General features: G+C 32.1%; 1 protein-coding gene across 1 annotated transcript in view; it reads left to right on the top strand.

Annotated features, from left to right (window-relative positions):
• The window catches only part of LOC129944439 (uncharacterized), an 85,732-nt gene extending 69,609 nt beyond the window's left edge, over positions 1 to 16,123 (top strand). Inside the window, exon 7 of the mRNA XM_056053866.1 lies at positions 15,879 to 16,123. Within this exon, the coding sequence (XP_055909841.1) occupies positions 15,879 to 15,913 (35 nt within the window). The 3' untranslated portion in view covers positions 15,914 to 16,123. The remainder of the gene's footprint in view (positions 1 to 15,878) is intronic.
• The last annotated feature ends 6,815 nt before the right edge of the window (positions 16,124 to 22,938 follow it).

Genomic DNA, 22,938 nt, shown 5'->3' with positions numbered 1-22,938 from the left:
TCCTCGAACGAATGAACGAATGCTCCAATGCTCGAAATTCAGTCTGTTCTTGATGGTTCTTCTGTATACTCTGAGAACTGAGTAGAGAACTACCACCTTTTAAAAACGGAATTCAACTTTTTAATTTAAAAATACAACCCACTTCCAGCCTCAGACCCCAACACCCAAACGCCACTTCCATCTCTCTCCTGATTTCATTTCACAGTTTGATAGAAGGAAAAGGCAATGCTCCTCCATTCAATTGCTTTCTTACGGTTCAACTGACTCCTTTATTCAATATTCTATCTTCTCTATATGGACTAAGGTTGAACTAAAAATACATATCTATACAGACTTATTGTGTACCAGAAATAGGTATGTTTGAAAAGGAGGGTTTTTGTTTATATGTCGGGCGGTCGTCGAATTAAAGTGATTAGATTGAGAATATAGTACATTCAAACTGGCATATTGAATGTCGAAAAATTGTACTCGCCACTTTGACGTCAATTGTACTACCGCCCGCCATTACCACCATCTTTATACGAAATTAGTCCGACGTCGTCGCCATTGCATTTAAATTGCACCGAACTCTCAGAAACATTTTAAAATAGGTCCTTGTCGCTTATTCACCCGCGCCAATTTGTTCTACTTGCTTTTTTTGTATGGGAACATAAAAGATGGAATAAGAGCGTATCCTTGCAATTCGTATAAATATAACAACACACCAAACATAAGGATGTGTACCTACTTGTATCCTTTTCTATTTATGGTATGTATGGAGTTCGAGGAGTTCGAATAAGGAGAGCGATATTTTTCGCCGTTTTCATCGCAATAAAGGCGATAATTTATTAGTTTATTATGTTGCTTGATGTTTAGTAGAAAGAACGCTCGCGTTTCTTCGTCGTCGTTGTTGTTGTTGTTTTGTATTCAAGATGAATGTGTTCTCGTTTTGGTAAAATGGTGCATTGGCCAAAAACTTACATACAAATATATCGTATACTGGTGATTGCACATAAGGATACCTAATATACCAATATTCATTTTTATACTATTGCTGAAGTACTTAACATAAAGTATAGGAATTTAAATTGCTATAGCAGTCATCTTAGGACTTGATTTAAGCAGATTTACGGTGTTCCTTGAGTTCCTTCTTCTTTTTTTTGGTACGTGATTTGTGCGATTACGTATTTTTGTTTATATTTTTATTTTTGTTTGTTTCCAATAAATATTCTTATACGTATAGAATAGATTGAAAATAATTTCTGAGTTGATTTTAACATTTTATGGTGCATTTATTTATGGTTAATGTCTTTTTCCGTGTTTGATCTTAGAATTGGGGTTGAAAAAAAGTTTTAAGGGTTCAATATTGAGAAAGAAAGCAATCGTGTTTTGAAATAATTTAAAATATTAGGCAGAATTTTTTAAAGAAATTGTTTTTTTTGTCTTAAATTTGAAAAGAACTTTGTAATTGGAACATTTTGTAAGCGTTAGGACTTTTCAACTAAAATGTCATATCACCCAAAACAATTTTTTAAACATTTTGTTGTGCAAATGAAAAGAAGAAGCGTTTGGTCTTACTGCCAAATAAAAATACGAACCACACTGATAACTTCACATCCCTGTCTGTCGATTTGTCTTACTTAAAAGTTGTTAGTTGATTTATTCTTCCAAATTTTAAAATTAAAAAATAAATAAATTTTAAATTTAAATTTTAAAATTACCAACAATATTTTTCATATAAAGAAATAGTTTAGTAATGTGTTTCAACATTTGGGCATTCTGACAAAATTTTTATTTGTTTTGGGCATAACGAAATTTTGAGTTTTAAATTTTATAGCCTAAGCGCGAATTTAAAAACGAACAAAATGTCAGATCGCTTTATTTCACTTTAAAGAAAGCGAAATAGGGCGAGTTTTGAAAGTGTAATAAAACGATATGATTTTCTTGCTCAATGTTTGAGCACCCAGCACTATGACATAAAAACTGCCTCCCTTCCCAAAGTTTCTTTAAATGCAGATTATTCAAATGTAAATAAACTGCATACACTCAATTTTCCTGATCAAATTTTCCCCAGTATTGCTGGTAAAAATGTACCAGAATTCTGATAGAAAATACCGCGACTTTTTACTCAAAATGTAGCTGAATTCTGGTAGAATATTTAGCTCTACGCCAAATTATGGTAAGCGCCTTATGAAATTATGAATTATGCAGAGCATATATTTATATTTAATATGTCCAAGAAAAAAAGGAATACAAATTTTTTCTAAACTAAATTATCGGAAGCGCCGCCGTGTAGTTTACTATTATTTGGCGGGAAGGGCTTGATAGGTATACTGTACTGTTGTACCAGCGGAACATTTTTTCACTCTGCAGCTGCAAATAAATAGATTGAACTCCTTATGCGAGAGGTGGGGCTCGCATGTTAACACAAACAAAACGAAAATAATTATTTTTGAAGCGCGTCAAAAAAGAAGGCTGCCGGAAGAGAATTGGTTACTCAATAACGAACGCATTGAAGTAGTCAAGAGTTTAAATATCTTGGAGTTTTGCTTACGCAAAATTTAAATTTTTCTAAGCATGTCAAACAAAAAAGCAAAGAGGCTGAAATTGCGTTGAGTTTATTATGGCCAAAGTTTTTTGCCAATCCAAAAATCGATCTTGTGTCAAAATATCGGGTCTTTCAAGCAACTTTCAACACTTGTATGTGCTACGGTGCTCAAGTTTTTGGATACTTGGCTCTCGAGGAGTTTGAAGCAATTCAAAGACTTTTTTTAAACGTTTGTTTAGACTACCAAATTCAACACCAAATTATGCTATTAACGTGGAGTCTGAATATATACTCAAAACCTCAAAATAAACTCGGATTATTTAATAAGAGTGATGAAGAGGGATGAAAGAAGTCTTTATAAAACCATCTTGCTAAGACTAATGCAATCTTATGACACCCCTTTCAAAGAATGGAGTCAGCTATCTATCTCACATGAAGCTAACTTAACTTTATTGGAGACAAATGTAGATGGATGGAGCTCTATGTTTGAAAATGTTACTGCTAAAATTGATGAAAGAAATCAGCATCTCACTAAAGCAACGTCAACATCCTCCAGGAACACCTATAGGAACCTTAATCACCAATTACTATCAGAAACTAACTATTTCAATAATGAATTATCGACCGAAGCTATAAGTTATATCTTCAGTGCACGAGTTGAAATTTTAAATCTTAACTATGTGCCTCATAGAGCTAATCTTCCACAAATTTTTAATTTATGTAACAGAAGAGAAATAGAAGATATGCATACATCATTTCATTGCGGTATGCCCGATATTACAGGACATTCGTCGATAACATTTAAATGAAAGCCATCTAACTGTAAACAGACTTCAGGAGATATTAAATAGTTCGCTAGAATGGTCCACCCTGTTTAATTTCTGTAAGCACGTCCCACATTTCCGAAATAGTTTCCAAACGTGAAGTCTAATCATTCGGCTTACCATTATTTCAAACTTTTTTATTTTGTGTTTTAAATCACTTTAAAGTTGACATCATTTTTGTGTTTCAAATCATATCAAAATTTTTAATGATTGTTTATCAAGTTTTTTCTATTGCTTAGCTAATTTATTTTACTATACGAATCCAACAAAATTATTGTATTATTATTATTAGTTTTTTTTTTAATTTTTAATATTTTTTAAATTATAAATTAATTATTTAGTTCAATTATTTTACTTTTACCAATTTTCTTTTATTATGAAATGTCAAATCAGTCAGAGTCCTTATTCTTAAGTAACAATTATTGTTAAACTTTAATAAGAAAAAATAAAGAATTTATCTATCTATCTATCTATACTGAACTTAAATTTGATGGTGAAATGCTCTAGAAGACTTGTTTTTATCTACGAGTAAAATATATACTAGACAATAAAATCCTTGTTTTATATACCAGAAAAAATATAATTCTTAAACTCTCAGAATTTCTGGTATTAAGTACCAGAAGACTGGTTTTATCTACCAGGAAAAAATATACCAGAAAAAAATTTCCTGGTTCTATTTATCAGATTCCATCTTCATTTTACCTGGAAACAAAATAAGTTCTACCAAGACGCTGGTAACATTTACCCGAAAATTTTCTGTCAAAAAATGTATCAAGAAACCAGATTTCTGGTAAATAAAACCAGATTTCTTTTTACCATGAAATCTGAGTTATTGACCGCGAAATCTGGAGTATTTTACCACATTTTGTCCTGTTTTTTCTACCAGGAAATCAGGTTAAAAAGAATTTCTCCTGGTTTTTTTTATTGTTACCATAAAATCTGGAGTTATTTACTACGAAATCTGGATTAATTTACCAGTTTTTGGCTGGTATTTTCTTCCAGATTTTGTTTTTTTTTTAATTCAATAAAATCTGTGTAGAAATAAGTTTAACTGAGTTAAAGTCGGCATAAGAGTTAATCCTTCAAATTAATACGTTAAATTTTGAAAAATCAAAAAAAGCTTATACTAAATGGATAGAGCTATAACTTATGTCCACATCATTATGTAGTGTAAATCTTAAAGGAAGTTTTTGAAAAGTATGATAAAACATGACTTTATTTTTCTGTCGTTGTTTTTCAACAAAAAAGAAACATGCAATGCATCCTTAAAAAAAATCATTAGTAATCATCTAAACAATACTTAATTTGATGATATGGAAAAACATAAGTGCACAGAAAAATAAAATTAATTATTGTCATTTTAAAAAAAATCATTGGAGCAAAATGTCAAAGCCATTTAAGTATTCATAAGCTTGAAAGATAATTTGGTCAATTTTAAACGACTTTAACAACTCGCTGTCTTTTGGTTTTTTTTTTCGAAAGTTAAAATAGAAAAAAATAATCTACTAATGGAACGATTATAGCTATCAGTAAAATCCATCAATAAAATTTGTTGTTTTTAGTTTTTGAACATGTTACAGATTTTTTTCTAGCAAAATATTGATGCAATAAGATGAATCCAATATTCAAGTATTTGTTTTCAAAAAGAAACAATGCATTTAGATCGCTATAAACGCTCATCAGTAAAACATTTCAAATTCCTCCTGTTTCAAATTTTACTGATGAATTTCACTGATAGCTAAAACCGACCCCTTAATCTTAATTTATGACTTCTGACCGTCTTTCTGACAAATCAAAATAAAAGTTGAGTTCCCCTGATTTATAGTTTTGTTTGATTAGTTTTTTCGAACTATCACTGTTTAGAAGTGTTCAGATTAAGAGTTTACAATAAAATGAAATTAGAACTTGTAAAAGATTAACATTTTAGAACATTAATTTAATAGCTAAATATTAAGTAAATTGACAAATACAATTCTGAGCTAAAAACCACGAGTATTTTTTTTTGACTCCTTTATTTTTAAGACATTTTTTTATTACTAAAGTGTTTTGTGCAGCTTTTGTAGTGTCTGCATTAATCTCTTGTATAGTGTTTTTAAAAAACCAGTTTTTTTTCAAATTAAGACATTTTTTGATTGAAATTTCATAAAAATATATTGTTTCGTTTTTAGGAAAATTCGAATTTTCGATTTTTGACCAAACAAAATTATATGGAGACAACTATTATTTTTAGTTTTATAAAACGCCTTAGTTGAATCTGCTTTCAGAAATTTGCTAAATCTATATGATTTCTGACACATAAAATGAATAGGTGCGTTCTCTAGATTAAGGTTTGTTTCTTTTCATGAAATCTCACACTTTCAAAATGTTCAGGGTGCACTTTATTATAAAAAAATTAATTTTTGGAACGTCTAATACATTTTTAAGAAAATGGTCAGCTAAAAAAATTTTGCACCTTTAACAAAAATTTGCCTTAAATGTTGCACCAATTTGTTTCAGCATCTTCAAGTTCAAGACAATTTCTTAAAACAATATTTTTAAAGAGCATTAATTTCTCATATAAAAAAATATATAAATATTTTAATTACCTGATCATCTTCAAATTAAGACCTAGCAGAAAAATTATATTTCTTGAAAATAGCATAGGATTCTGTTCTATTTTTCGACATTGAATAGCCTGCAATTTTTTCGGCCAATTTTGACACATAAACACAACTCTGAAACGTCATTCGGTGCCGATACACATGGAAAGCAAAATCACTCTATATATTGGTAGCCATCTTGTTTTTTCTACAAGCAAGTTAAATCAGCTGATTAAGGAGTTCCTTCTACATATGGATGTGTGAAAAACTCGGGAGTTTATTCAAAAGGGGGTTTGGAGGGTAATACTTACTAGGGCTTATAGTGTTTTTGACCAACAGAATACTTTAAAATCGTAGCGTTAAACTTTAGAACAATTGTATAATTTCGTTGGTGTAGAATTTTTTTGAAAATGTACGTAAAGCAGTTTACCAAGTTCAATTTCGACAACGTCCGATGAGCTCACAAAAAGTTGTTGTAGGGTTAAAAAAAATTGTTGAAGATAACCTAAAGTTGGAGAGACCAATAACGGCACTCGAAACCGCTGGTTACTGTCGCACTTTTTGCATTCAAAAAATAAGGCATTAAACACGTTTATTTGCAACAAGACGGGACATCTCGCTGAACTGCTAACATCATGTTTTTGCAGAGCAAGTTCTTAGGACGCGTTTTTCAAAAAAACTAGTGTATTTAGAGTGGCCTCCTTGTTTTTATTTCATGATACTAAAAACTCAAAACTTTGAATGTGAAAATATTGAAATCCTACCTTTCAGAAGTGGAATTAGATTTTACGCCATGTTGCAGCATGAAAACTTTGAAGCTCTCATTGCGTAAACAAGTCCAAACATCACCATTTAAACCTGAAAATGTCACCCTGTATGTATTGATATAAACACTTTTTTAATTTTTTCAAAGTCCGTTCGAATGGTTTTGTATTTTGTAAAGTAAAATTAAAATTAAAAAAAAAAAAAAAAAATTCGCGGGTACTGCCTCTTGCGAGGAATTGACAAATCCTTCAAGAGTAATTCTTGTCATGAAAAAGTGCTTTCTCAAACTAGCCGTTCGCATTCGGCATAAAATTATAGGTCCCTTCCATTCCTGACAACAGTACTCGCACACAGGAATGGTTTAGAGTTGTAAGTCACTAGGCCCTGGTTCACAACGGACTGTTGCGCCACCCCATTTGATTTTGAAAGTAAAATTAAATTCGTGTCAAATAAAATATTCTTAATTATAACTTCAAGCAGCAAACTTCTTTCTTCAATTGAATTTTCCCGAAACTAGTTTTAAATTGAAACTAGATTTAAAGAAGTTTCGTGTTTAGAGTTGTTCGAAAGTTTGATTTAAAAAGATAAATTAAAATAGCGTTTAGATAATAACAACTTTTGTGACATTTAAATCAAATTTCTGAGTGAATTAAAGCTCGAAACCCCTTACAATCTTATTTTGAACGTAAAATTATTGGAGCTAGTTTTTTTCATTAATTTTTAAATTTGTATTACTAGTTACAGTCTTCTTAAAAATGCTTTACTAAATAGCGTCACTTCCCTTATCATTTTTAATCATCTTGAATATGGTCTGTAATCTATCAGCATTTTTAAAACTGACTTTAAATTTTGATATTTTTGAATAAGAATTGCTTGTGAAAGGCATGCTCATTATTTCCTGGCTCAATACCAATATTCTAAGAATGTCATTAAATGAATTCATGTGAGTATGCCATTAAAAAAAAATCTGAGTTGTATGTTATATTTCTGCAATTTCATCACGAAAATGAAGCATAAGGCTATACACACTATGACTGACTGACATCAGTCAAAATGTGTTCCATTCTTAACTCAAACAAACCTTTGAAAACAACTCTATTCGTTTTCAATAACAATAAATCAATATTGTGAACTGATTTATAAATTCAGACCTAATAATTAATCAAAAGTTTGTAAGGGTGTGCTTTCAATACTTAACAAACTGAATTTGGACATAACTCACATAGTTTGACACCTTCCGTTTGACAGAAGAAAACCTGCCATAAAATTAACTCAAACAAATTTCCTGTCACATTTTCTTTTGTTATCTTCTGATATAAGGTAATTAAATCTATAAATTATTATCGCTTAATATTTCGTGCTAATCAAAAATGTGAGTACCTACCTAATTCAATGTTAATTCACGATATGTGTCACTAATGTTTAATTAGCCTTATTTATAGTATCAAAACCACTTTGTATTCGGTTTCCTTTTTATTTATATTGTTCTTCGTGTTTTCTCACTAACAATACAAAATATAAATCGATTTTCAACTCAACAAAAAAAAAAGTCTCACCAATAAAGTGGCATAGTATACATATGTTTTTAGGTATAGCTGACAATATGCCATAAAAATAAACCAGTGCTCTCTCCACTTAAGACTTAACTCGTTTTCCTATAAAATTGCTCGTTTTAAGGCGCGTTATGGTATAAAATGAAATGATATTTAAATGAATCCGACGCGGCTCGGCGTGGCGTCCATTTAAACACTTTAACTTTACCCCCAATAAAATAGAGTGCTATAATATTTTGTATTCTTCTTCGAGTGATTCATATAAAAATTCAAATAGAATTATGGCAACATAAAATATGTACATAGTATAAATTCATTTTAATGTCACTAATGATTTGTCAAGAGGACTGTGCCTCTGACTCTGACTTTAACTGAAGCTTTGTCCTATGTTTGTTTACATGATGGTTGTATGTAGTTGTATTTAGACTTAGTTATTATCCTAAGAAAAAGGACGAAACTTTTTTCCGGAAAAGAAGAGAAACAAAACGATTTTGTTGCCAATTCTTTTCTCGCTCATTTAAGGTTATTTACTTGTGTTTTATTTGCTACTAAAGCTTCTTTTTCAAAACCAACAACTACAAAAACAACAACGACAACTCTTAAGGACGAAAACGACAGTGGCAGGGAAAACCGACAACGGGTATGTTTTTACATTTTTCATCCATTAAATTGTATGAACCTGATCGCTTAGATGGAAAAGACTGTTGGCGACAACGACGAAAACTATTGCCAGTGTCCGGCATTCTGAGCTGTTTTCAAACGACCAACTCTGCCAACACACTGCCACACCGCCGCCGCCGCACCGTTGTTCCACCAGATTTTCTATATCCTCACAAAACAAACCAACCAACGAAAACGACAACGACGACGAGGACGAAAACGAGGACGAGAATAAAAGGTCCTGCAAAGCCAATTCGAGTGTAAATGGTCAAAGTGAAATGAAATATACGACTGTTGCCGAACGTATAATTAGGCAAAGAAGTACTCATGTGCCACTTGAACTTCCGTTCAGGGTTTGAGTTTTTGGGGGTTCGGGCTCGGTCCGGGCTAGGGCTAGGGCTACTATTTTGCCAAGCACGAACTTCACAGTAGGTAGGTACACACGGTGCAATTTTCAGCGGTTGTGTCACGCAATCATTTTCGCTGGTACTGGCGTTGTTGGCTCTGGTTCGCGAGTCATAGATCATTCAGAGAAGAAAGGACAACCTCTATGTATATCACTGCTACGATTCAGGATTCATGGTTTTGGAAAAACGGGGGTTGAGGTTGAGTTTTCAGATGGTTATTTTTGGGGTGGGTTGGAGTTTTTTTTTTATTCAACATCTGCAGCTTATTATTAACTCACGACACAACTTGTGGTCGTGACAAATTTTGCATTTTGTAAGGACAAATAAAGGATTCTTTTATATCATGAAAGAACTCTGCATTCCGATCACATTATTCACATTAGTCAAATAGTTGAGCGTGGAAAGAAATCGCTAAGGATATTTGTCAAAATCAACTATTTTATGAAGGATAGCGTTAACGTTTTGTCAAAACTATGTATGTTTTTTTTTTGTTTGAAAAAGTTTCCATATTTTTAGCTGTTGTTGGTTGATGTAGATGCTCAAAAAATTCTCTATATTACACACATAATATCTGTACATGTACTCAAGACGTAGATATATTTTAAAAAGCTCATGTTACTGCTTCTGTATTGTAGTAGGAGAAAAGTTTAATGTTCAACTTTTGCATCATGTGAGTGAAAAGAAGAAAAATTGGTTGAGTTTTTGGGAAAAAAAAAAGGAGAAATAAATAGAAAAGTTGTATGGTTTATTTGACAGACAAGTATATGGTTAAGATAAGGACCTGCTTTAAAGTTTGGAAAAGCAGGAAGATATTTCACAAAAGTGTTATCTGAGGTGTACTCCATCAGTAGGTATTTAAATGTGCAAAACAAGAGATAACTTCATTTGAAAGTTTCCTTACCTGAGGTGCAAAGAAATTATTATTTTTTTGTATCTTGTATGTAATTCAAATGTAACAAAAGTACACCCAGAACCATTAGATAGATTTTAAAGGATATCTTCGTTATGCTTTGGAATAGATTCTTTCTTCTTGACTTTTGTTTTGAATTTATAAGAAATTACTCAGTATTTACTTTGGAGAAGTTGAAATTTTAAAATCGTAGTGATAAAGATCAAAATTTCTTAAATTTTCAAACCTTATACATTGGCTAAAATGAAAATATTCTTTAGTAGTGACCTCTCAGAGGTTGAAACTATGACAGAGTAGATGCATTTATGGTACTTCAAAACTTTAATAGACCTCGAAAATCTTAAGTTGTTCTCAAAAACCTAATTTTGTTATATTGAAACGAATAGTTGAATATTTTTATTTTCAGACAAAATTTAAAATTGAAGAAGGATTTTTTGTAGTTTTAAAAAAGATACCATTTTTTTACAATATTAGATTTATTTTTCTTGGATTTTGTTCAGAAATTGCTCTTTTTTAATTTTTAACATGAAATGGCGTTTTGGGATTGAGTTTTTTGTTTTGTAATTGTAATTTTAACGTAATTGTTTTCTTTAATTAAGTTATCATTATTATTTTAAATCATACAGACATTTCTTTGAAAAATTACTTTTGAACGAATTAAATTCTATTCAATTTTGTATGCATCTGATGTTTTCTAATTTTGTGTTTCAACTGATGAGTATTTGAATTTGGCTACAAAATAAATTAAAAAAGAGGTTGGGATGCGACCCAAACTGATAACTTCCCATCCAGTCTGTAGATTTGTCTTGCTTAAAAGTTTGTCTATATTTACTCGTATCAATTTTTACCAAATTTGCGTACTATTTTTTATGAAGAAACGCACTTTTGGATTTTTATATAAAAATTACTGAATATCGAAAACAATATTTTCTGTGAAATAAAATAAGTTTAAAGCCAATATTTTTAATTTTTAAAAAGCTATTTGAATCGAAAGTAGATTTTTACCAAATTTTGTTAATTTTTTCATGTATGTTTTTAATTTTTTGTGCAAAAACTGTCAATTCGATTTTTCTCAAAATTTTATCAGATGCCAAAAACATTATTCTTCGTTGCACAAAATTGGTTTAGAGATGAAATCATATTTCAATCGTAAAATTTTGGAGGTGACAAATTTTTTTTTTCAGTTTTATTGATTTATTAAAAAAACCGTTATATTGATTTTTTTCAAAAAATATGTCTGTTTGGTATCACGTTACAATATATTATATAAAATTTAATTCAAGTCTCTAGCGTTTTTGGTTCGTAAGATATTTAGGGTTAACCAAAATTTTCACCTTTTTTTAAAACTGCTATGGTAAAAAAAACCACCCACGCAATTTTCTTGAGAGCCCTTTCTGCATCTTTCTGCCTTATTATCTGTATAACAAAATTTATTTGAAGTTGATATCTCTTCTGGTTCTTTAGCTATGGAGGACGAAAAAACGTCGTGTACGAACGTACGTACACACACACGCACAAACATCTTTCTAAAAATCTTTTATTTCGACTCTAGGGACCTTGAAACGTCGAGAAATGTCAAAATTTTCAATTTGACAAATCGGACCCATTACAATAACTTCCTATGGGAAGTTAAAAAAACATAAACAGTTATGCATTTCGGGACGATTGTTTGGCTAAATTACAATTTATTGTTGATCTTAGTTTTCGAAACGGAATTGATGAAGATTTTGGCATCGATTAAAGTTTAGTTTTAAGGACCCTTAATCGAAGTTACTGAAACATTTATAACTAAAACAAATAAAGAGAAAAGTATGAATTAAAGCATTCCAGGTTTTTAAAGAACATTGTGTTTTATTTTGGTTTGAAATTACTTGAATAAAAAAAACTGTCGAATGTAGTTTTCAAAAAAGGTTTACAAAATGATGATATACAATATCTTGTACACACAAACAGATTTGATGTTAGTATTTCTCAAGTTGTTCGAATCGAAAATCAAAGATTACTAATTTTATGTAGTATTTTTTAGGATTGTTGTTCTATTGATATTTTTACAAGCAGCGTTGTGTCAAACAATTCCGCCGTAATACTCGACTTCTAGGAAAGCAAATCAGTTTACCCTTGCGCTTGAATTTCCGAAATACTATCAAGTATTAAATATCCTTTTCAGCCGCACGTCAAGAATGTGGATACTTTACCACAAAGTATTTCGAACGTGCAGACAAAAACGATATATTTAAATTCTTGGGACCTTAAAACGTAGTGAAATGTAAATATTTTCAATTTGACAATACAATTTCATAAGAAGCTAAGAAATCTTAAGACATCCCGTGCATAAGAAAATAAATAAATAATTGTGTACTGAATTCACCCTCGAAATGAATTAAAATATTGTGTCGTATCTTCAACATTTTCTATCCGATTTTAAAGAATGAAAACTCAAAACATAAGAAGAACATTACAGCCCAATATAATTTTTTAAAGTACTATTTCTGAAATGTTGGATTAAAATAACACTAAACAAAAACCATGGTAATCTATTTACAACAAGTATACGCCACAGTTACCGTTCATTTATTTTCAATATCTACGAAATACAATCTATTAGGTATAATAGATTATACTACTTAAGTGTATAATGAAAAGAAAAGTGATAAGATTAAGACTATTTCTCCTTGGTTGAAGAAATATCTCAAAATTTGCATTCGAATCTATGCAATTTTTATATTTGAAAAATGATTTGTGACCACAGGCATAAGCAGGTAAATGCTCCCAAGTTAATCCTAAAGATTTACGACCTATAAGTCTATCATCATTCCTTCTTAAGACCCTGGAAAGATTGATCGATATCCATTTAAGGGCACGTATCGATACAAGACTTCTGTCTTCGTCTCAACATGCCTACTGTAAGGGTAAATCGGTGGAAACAGCGTTACACACTTTAGTACGCACCATCGAATATTCCCTCCATCATAAAGAGTTCACTATGGTTGCTTTCCTTGACATCGAAGGTGCCTTTAACAACGTGGACACATCTGCAATCACTTCTGCACTGACATCTCTAAATGTAGAGAGTTCGATTCGGGAGTTAATTCATTTAATGCTTACTAGCAGAATAATTAATTCAAAACTGGGCAACTCTTCTAGTAGACGATTCGTTAGTAGAGGGACACCGCAAGGTGGTGTTCTATCCCCTCTCCTCTGGAACCTAGTTGTGAATGAAATCCTAACTAGTCTGGATGCGGAGGGTTTCAGAGTGATAGCCTATGCGGACGACGTTGCTATAGCAGTTTCAGGAAAGCATCTTAATATCCTAAAAGAACTCTTACAAAATGCCTTGGACAGACTAATACTCTGGGCTGATCGGTGTGGACTGGGTGTTAACCCACACAAAACCGATCTGGTCTTATTTTCGAGGAGATACAAAATTCCATTTGTCAACCCTCCTTACATTAAAGGAATCCAATTAAAATTCTCAGACGAGGCCAAATACCTAGGTCTTGTCTTAGACAAAAAACTAAATTGGAAACGCAACATACAGGAAAGAGTCAAAAAAGCTACTGTAGCTCTCTTTTCTTGCAAAAAAGCTATTGGTAATAAATGGGGTTTACAACCCAGAATCACGCATTGGCTATACACATCGGTAATCAGACCGATTTTAACGTACGGTGTGGCAGTATGGTGGACTGCTTTAGAGAAAGGTATAAACAGGGATAAGTTGAATAAAGTTCAACGTTCAGCCTGCCTATGTATAAGCGGATCGCTTCGCACGACCCCGTCTGCGGCACTGGACACCTTGCTCTACCTTACACCTCTTGACATATTTAGTAAACAAATAGCTGCAAGCTCTGCTATCCGCCTCAATGCTTCGTCGCAGTGGACTAACAACAACATTGGCCACTCCGTAATTCTAAGGTACTTAGAATCAATTCCAAAGCACACAGACTACACCATCCCCCAACTACAATTCGATAGAAATTTCCAGATTTCTATACCTACCAGATCTTTTTGGGAGGATAGGACATTCTTAGAGGATGAGTCAATCCACTTTTACACAGATGGCTCAAAGACCAAAGAAGGGGTTGGTGGTGGTGTGTACTCTGAACGACTGAAATTAAGTCTCTCATTCCGCCTTCCCAATCATTGTAGCGTGTTCCAGGCGGAACTTTTGGCGATTAAGGAAGTCTTGTCTTGGCTCAAAGAAAACGTGATATCAACATCTGATATCCGTATTTTCTCCGACAGCCAGGCCGCTATCAAATCTCTGGACTCAGTCTCTACAAACTCTATAACAGTCCATAACTGTCGATCATCTCTAATGGAGATGGCGCAACAGTTTAATATTCACCTTTGCTGGGTGCCGGGCCATAGAGACATTCCAGGTAACTGTAAGGCAGATGAACTCGCCAGGAACGGTACAGTACAACCCATCCTACCACGTTTGGCAAGTACTGGCATACCAATCGCTACTTGTAAACTGCTACTAATGCAAGACGCTGTGAGGAGGGCAGGCACCAGGTGGACCAACATCACCACGTGTCAAGCCACAAAAAACATCTGGCCAACACTGGATATAAAACGTTCAAGGTGCTTGCTCTCTCTAAGCAGATCGCATATAAGCTCGATAATAGGTGTCATAACCGGACACTGTCTAATAGGAAAGCACGCCATGAGACTAGGCGTGTTCTCAAATGACTTTTGCAGAAGCTGTATGGACGAGGAAGAGGAAGAAACGGTTCTTCATCTTCTCTGCACATGCCCTGCTCTAGCTCGAAAACGCAAGAATTACCTAGGAGAATTCTTCTTTAACGATCTAAACGATCTAAATCATATCGGGATAATCAGCCTCTCACGTTTCGTAAGAGACTCTAACTGGTTCCATTGAGCTTAGGAGGAAGCCTCAAGATTCATGTGGTATCACAATGGGCCATTAAACTGGCCTAAGTGTGTCCGTTCCATCTTGGACAGCCACTATAACCTAACCTAACCTAACAGGCATAAGACTCAACAAAGAGGAATATAAAGTATTTTCTTTTAATATTTTTTTTATAACAAATTTCACACCATGGATAATTTGTTTTTGCGTTAGGCATAAAGGACTTAAGTTAAAAACTGGTCACACAGACTCAACGAACTTAAGACGTTAATGTCAATACAAATTGAATTTTTCTGTCTCCTTGGCAGATGACTAAAATAATACGATATATTAGCAGTTGTTCTAGACTTAAGTTGTTAGTATAAAACAGATAAATCTAAAAAACGGCATTACACCTAAAATTTAATTTTTTGAGTTAAGACTGTTTTACCTAATGCCAAAGATTTATTCTTTTTAATTGATATTTACAAAAAAGAACTGAAATATTAACTAATTTTTTTAAATACAAAGTTCCAAAATCAAATTAATTCACTTTTCTAAGAGTGTTTTTGTTAGATTTGAAGTTTTCAAGAAGAAATAGAATGCATATAATTGATGTTATTGCTTGAACCATTGGCAAATTAAACTTAGCATAAATCAAGTGACAGCAGCTGTCAAAAAAGACCGAACAAATATTATTAAATTGAAAGCCACACGTTTAAAAAACAACCTTAAAAACAAGAACAACGAATTATGTATATACATTTGAAAAAAATTAAATAATTTATTATTTTTTTCCAGATGAAATCATTCTTTCAACACCAACAACGGATTGAAACAAAAATTACAGCCTTAGTTACAATTCTGTTTTATAAATATTTATTATTTATTTATTTATTTCATTTATTATTTACTGTATATTATTTTTTAATTGTTTATTAAGATAGTTTTTTTACAAAAAGCGTTTGAATAGAACGATTGGTCTCAATTTTTACATGTAAAATAATTGTATTGAATTAAATTAGTTGGAACTTCGACTATGAATTTTAATATCGTAAACAATTTGATTTTATAATTACAAAGTTTTGCTTTTCATTTTTATTTTTTCTTATGAAAAAAGAAAAACTTTATCGTTACAATTTTGTGACGTACATCAAGGTAATTATGTTTATAGTTAAGTTTGTTTTGAATAACTTATTGATTATTTGTCTATTTTATTTTTCGATTGATAATGAAAAATAACTTTATCGACTTTACATAATAATCATCACTGCACTTAACGACCATTTGTAATTAGTGACAAATTTTTCATTCAAAAAGCGAAGATTAATTTAAACATTCTTAATAATTGTTTTAAATTAAAACCATTAAAAAGTCATTAAAAGGTTTATTGTGGTAATAATAACATATAATATTTGTATTTCTAAGAATGTTATAATTAAATAGTAAAAATAATAACCTATAAAACAACTATTAATTATATAGAGAAACAAGTCACAATCAAATTATACATCAAGTCTTCATGGTTTTATCTATTACGTCAAGTATTTGAAATTCAGCATTTTATAGTTGAAAAAATTAGGCGTTTTGAGGCTATATACATTCATGAAATTAATTTTATTCAATAAATCTTCATTACCCGTGTTTTTGACATTCTATAAATAGTATAGCAGAAAATTACCAAGAAAACGCATCGGCAGTAGCCAGATTTTTGTATTTAAAAATTGGTACAACTGAAAGAAGATCTGTCAGAATAATAAAAAAAAAACACACAAATAGAAGACAGTTTTGTGAAAATCAAAAGTTAAAATTAACTTAGCAAAAAAACTAACTAAAACTAATAGAATGGACAATTTTCAAAAAGAAATTGTAAGAAAATATCTGAAAATTGAGATTAGACATAAGCTTAGACATAAAATCAAAACTTCAAAAACGGGGTTTGTTCGTAGACTACTACATTAACATGTGGCATTAAAGCGAGCTTGAAGCTCGTCTCAATTCTTTATATACCTGAATCGAGTTGAAATAAGCTTCATTTGACTCCCATTGGGAGTTGGAGTCGAGTTAAAATTTGTGAAGAAAAACCTGTATGGAGGAGTTAATTTTACAGATAATGCATTATGGTCTGTTTATTTGCAGGTTTGTGTAAAAAAATATAGTTTTGTTTAAACAAAATTAAAAAAAAATTGCACATGAAATAGAAAGCATATTCTATGTTGCTGAACTATTCATGTCTTCATTGTTTAACACGAATCAAACTATCTCACTTGCACTTCATAAGAAACATCGAAACACCATTCGCATTTTAAAAAGTGCTGTCAAACTTAATCGTTTTTAAATGTTCTTGTGCAGTGGAAACACCAAAAAGATTTATTTAATCTTAACTGAGAAAAACCTTTAGTGGAAACGTAGCAAAACTTAATATTCTTTTCTATTCTTGCAAAATAAGCCCAGTTAGTCCATTTCCATCAACAAAACTAAATAATATCAACAGTAACAGATTGATTTTTTTCCCCAATGGAAAACACATGATTTCAAATGCAAAACTACTTGACGAACACAGCCATCGAGATACGAATGCAATATCAATCGTACCAACATTTGAGAACGAAATCACATAAGATCCATTCGAGACTCGTATAAATATCCAAAACCCATACGTAGTAAGATTCTACTTTAACTTTTATCGAAAATTAAAATGTTTCAACAGTCTAGTTTAAGTTTTTAGATTTTAAGTATATGTATATTAAGAATTGTTAACGTTAGTATTTAACGAATTATAATTAAATAAACCAATAAACGAATGTGGTATTCATACTTAAGAAAAGGTTTCTAACAGAAAAGCACATAAAGGATTAAAAGCAATTTTTGATCTTATTACGAATTCGTAGTCGTAGGTTATAACATCAAGTTTTTGGAAAACATATATTAAACAAATTTGAAAATAATGTTGAAAACGAAAATTTCTCCGTTTGAGCACATACATACACTGCCGCTCATCTGAATAGGTTCACAAATATTTTCACCACACTGATGGCCTCCCTTCATATGTTTTGCAATGACACATCTTTTTTACATATGTAATGAAAGAGCATCATTATATGCTTGTTTTGGGAGACAAAAATGTGTCTCAAAGCTTACCGTTAGTCTCCCACGATAGCTAGACTAAATGTAATCATAAAAACAAGCATTTTTTTGGCTCATCTGAATAGGCTCAACGGATGAAATGCAATAAAACAATACAAATTATTTGAACTCCATGAACCATTATACCCCTTTGTGTTGTATGATTTTTTAACAATAGTTAATAATGAGTGTTGCCACTTTTTTTTAATATAAATTATCGTAAATTCCATTCGGAAAGGAATTATACGATTTTGTATTGAAGCGAAATTTCTGACCAGGCTTTTTTAATGGCTGCGATTAATGACTTTTTGTCTTTGAACTCCCTCCCTGACTCTTACATTTTACCTAAGAGAAGTCCCCACACATTCTTTATTATATTAAGGTCAGGGGAGCATGGGGCCACACCAGCATCTCCACATTTTGGCTCTCTATCCACTACCTTACTGCCCTCGCTGTGTGGGTAGGGGCATTATCATGTTTGAATGTCCACGATATTGGTCCAAAGAGATCAGAAATGTGTGACAAGATCTTTTCTAACACACCTTTATAAGAATTCGCATTCATTTTCGATGTGACAAATTGGAAGCTTTAAGGCTCCGTAGAAGAATTTAGCTCCCCACACCGTTACACTGCCTTCACAGCTATGCCGTCGACTTAAATAAACCTCCCATTTTCGAAGAGCATAAAAGTAATAATTATAGCCGTCAGGACCCTCTAAAATTAGCTTTTTCTCATCTGAAAAAATCACTGTTTCCACTCTGACTTCCACGGCATGAATTCCTTACGGAATTGGAGACGATTTTTTTCCTAGATTCGTTAAGTGTTGGTTTTTTTCTGATTTTTTTCTTTTCAAATGAGAAGTACTTTTAATAACGCGTTTTACCGTAGCCAAAGTGCAAGTGACGCTGTTTTTTATTTTTCTTTTTGACGCGGAATCACAAGAATTAGAAGCTGTTCTGATAATAGCACGTCTATCAGCCAATGATAAGGCCGTATAAGTTCTTCCTTTCATGTTTTGTCCATAATATTGCATATATCGCAAGTAACTGCCTACCAAATTTTGAATTCTTTTGAATTTCTTCGCTATAAGTAGTTGGCTTAGGCCTGATTGCCGAAATGCTTTTATTTTGCCTTTTTCTTCCTGGCTTACAGATTTTCCGCGAGCCTTTTTACCGTTAATATGAAAAACACACTAACTTTATTGACAGATAAAATTTCGATCACTATTAACACGCAACTGAACACAAACTGCAATTTTTGCTGTTGAACCTATTCAGATGAGCCAAAAAATGCTTGTTTTTATGAATACATTTAGTCTAACTACCGTGAGACACTAACGGTAAGCTTTGAGACACATTTTTTTATCCCAAAACAAGCATATAATGATGCTCTTTCATTACATATATAAAAAAGATGTGTCATTGCAATATAAAATGATGAGAGGCCAACAGTGTGGTGAAAATATTTGTGAACCTATTCAGATGAGTGGCAGTGTATGTATTTACGTATAGCTAAATGAAGTCTCCTAAGTCATCTTTTAACGTATAAGAAATTACGAAATAATTGCGATTCTAGAATGACCTAAACAGTGTCTGGAAGATACAAAATTTCTGTTTTCTAAAACCGTCATACAATTTGTTGTTAAGGGTTGCTTTATGTTTAAACTTTGCCTTAAAAAAAACCGTTTTTGGTTGGCTTTATAATGTTTGAATGGCATATTTAAAAAAGCTTATGTGATAGAAAAAAAAATTTGAATATAGTTCAGTTCAAGACTTCTCAATCCTTTATAAAAGTATGCTTTTGTTTTTCTGCACCAGAAATAATTTTGTTTTCTGTTGTTATTGAACATTAAGCTTCCAGAATAAATGAATGATGTACACAAACCTTTAAAAAAATATGGCCTACATCTAACTTAAATTTTATTTTTGACCTATTTTTTAAACTTAGTTTGAAAATAAAAATAATATTGACTGTCAACAACAGATTGACATTAACTTTAAATAATAAAGATGATTTATTATTTGTCATTTTGAGTTTTTTTTCAGGAGTCCGATTTAAATAATTGTTATATTTTTAATTAATTGTTTATGGGAAACATTATTTATGGTTTCATTTATTTTAATTTGACATTTCGTATTTGCTGAGTTTTTTTTTGTTCAATAGAATTCATTATAAATCATATGACAGCCTGATATTAAATAAAATATTATGTATGTAGATACCTTTTTGAAAAATTATATTTTCTATTTTACAAAAGGTCACCTCTACAGGATGAAAACCAATATTATGTAATATCTAAAATCTATACAAACAAAAAAAAAGTTATGTCCTACATTATAAGTATTCATTCATATTACATATTAGATGTGTATAAACATTGATTCATATTCATTGTTCTATGATTGCACACAGTACACACTTTGATTGATGGTGATGTATATCCTTGGAAATTGAGATTTTCTTTTAATCAAGGACAAGTCCTCATTTAAAAAAAAAAGACAACCATAAACATAAATGATTAAATAGTTGTTTTTTTTTTTGTTGTTGTTCAAAACAAACAACAATATTATGACAAATGAGAAGTGTTTCAAATGTGTACACGCATTATTTTAGAAAAATTGAAAAACTTTGATTTTAAATAAACAGAAATAATGATGACGATATTCCATATATGATATTTGACATATCAAAAAAGAAAAACTTGTGTTCTGATTTGTAGTTTGCTTTGTGAATTGATATTAGAAAAATCACTTAAGTAATTATGTTCATATATTTTTACAAAATAATTGGAAAACTTATGATGTTTGAAATTAAAAATGAAAACTATTGCAAACGACCCATTTGCTTAATCAAGGAGACAGCATGCACGCCACCGTCGAAAGTCAAAAACGAAAAATAGATTATAAAATATTGAATTATTGAAACTAAGGAAGTGGCCTGATAACAAGACAAATATTTGTTCCGTTCTCAAAAATTCGAAAGAATATTAATTCACTTGATACTTTTAAAGTTTTTGAGAAGTTTGGCACTAAGCCCTATTTGAAAATGCCTGCTTTTGGTACTAAAGAATCTATCTATCCCTTGTGATAAAAATTACCTTTCTAACCAATAAAAGTCGTATAGGATTGTTGTCAGTCGAACAAAACTCACAAAATAAATAATGGTATGCCACAGGGTTTCGTTTTGTCTCCTACTCTTTTTCTTATATTCTAAAAAAAGATTGTCTATTTAACTTTTAATCTATTTAACAGTTTCCTTGAAGACAGTTCCCTCAGTTGCTCATTAGAATCAGATCTTAACAGAATTGTTTTTCTGTGTGAACTAGGGCCTCACCCAACAAACTTTCCATCTAGCTCGGTCCCTAGCTAGATGTCTCCAGTTTCGCGCTCCAAGTTGGGTGAGGTCACTTTCCACTTATGCGCGCCACCTGATCCAAGGTACTTTCATCCTCTTTTGTCATCGTCCATGCTTCTACACCGTTTAGCAGGACTAGGATGATGAGGGTCTTATATAGCTACACTTTGGTCCCTCGAGAGAGGACTTTACCACTCAATTGCTTTCTTAGCCCAAAGAAACAGCGATTTGCAAGAGTTATTCTTCGTTTGATTTCAGCGCTGGTGTTGTTTTCTGCGTTTACAGGGGAGCCTAGGTAGACGAAGTCCTTGACTACCTCAAAGTTACGTCTGTCGATGGTAACGTATTGACCAAGACGTCGGTGTTTTAAGTCCTTTCTTGACGACAGCATGTACTTTGTTTTGCCCTCAAAACCATTTTTGCCTCAATACTCACAAAAGCCCCATTGACATCACGCTGAGTTCTTCCGATTATGTCAATGTCATCAGCATATGCCAGTAATTGGACAGACTTTTGAAAAATAGTGCCTCTAGTGTTGACGTGTGAGCTCTGCACTATTTTTTCAAGCCCGATGTAAAAAAAAACCCGCATGACAGCGCATCACCTTGTCTAAAACCTTTTTTTGACATCGAAAGGTTCTGTTAAATTGTTTCCAACCTTTATGGAGCAGCATGAATTCTCCATAGTACCCGTGGCATGATGGTTAGTGCGTTGGACTGTCACGCGAGAGATCTTGGGTTCGATCCTTTTCTATGCCACCTAAAGTTTTTTTCACGAGGAATTGACAAATTCTCCAAGAGTAGTTCTTGTCATGAGAAGTGCTTTCTCAAATTTGCCGTTCGGATTCGGATTAAAACTGTAGGTCCCTTCCATTCCTGACAACAGTACTCGCACACTGGAATGGTTGAGAGTTGTCAGTCACTAGGGCCTAGTTCTCAAACGGACTGTTGCGCCACCCAATTTATTTACTTTTTTATGAAGTCTCCATGATCATCCTGCAGAAACGGACGAGTTAGGCAGGGATGCCCAAACTAGACATGGCTCTATACAGCTGGTCCCTGTAGATCCTGTCATATGCGGCCTTGAAATCGATAAAAAAAATGGTGGGTGTCGATTTGGTGTACTTGTTTTTTTTTTCCAGAATCTGCCGTAATGTGAATTTGATTGACTGTGGACTTTCCTAAACTAAAAGCACACTGATAAGGACCTATTAGGTTGTTGACGATGGGCTATAAACGTTCACATATTACGGCACAGAAGATTTTATATGCGATGTTAAGTAGGCTTATTCCTCTATAGTTGGTGCAGTTTAGAGCGTCTCCTTTTTTCAGGATCAGACAAACAATACTGAAGTTACGTTCATTAACATTGACATGCAATT

The sequence above is a fragment of the Eupeodes corollae genome, chromosome 2 (genome assembly GCF_945859685.1).
Source record: "Eupeodes corollae chromosome 2, idEupCoro1.1, whole genome shotgun sequence".
Classification (NCBI taxonomy): Eukaryota; Metazoa; Arthropoda; class Insecta; order Diptera; family Syrphidae; genus Eupeodes; species Eupeodes corollae.
Note: the sequence above shows the minus strand (reverse complement) of the source record. Positions and strands in the feature narration are given on the sequence as shown.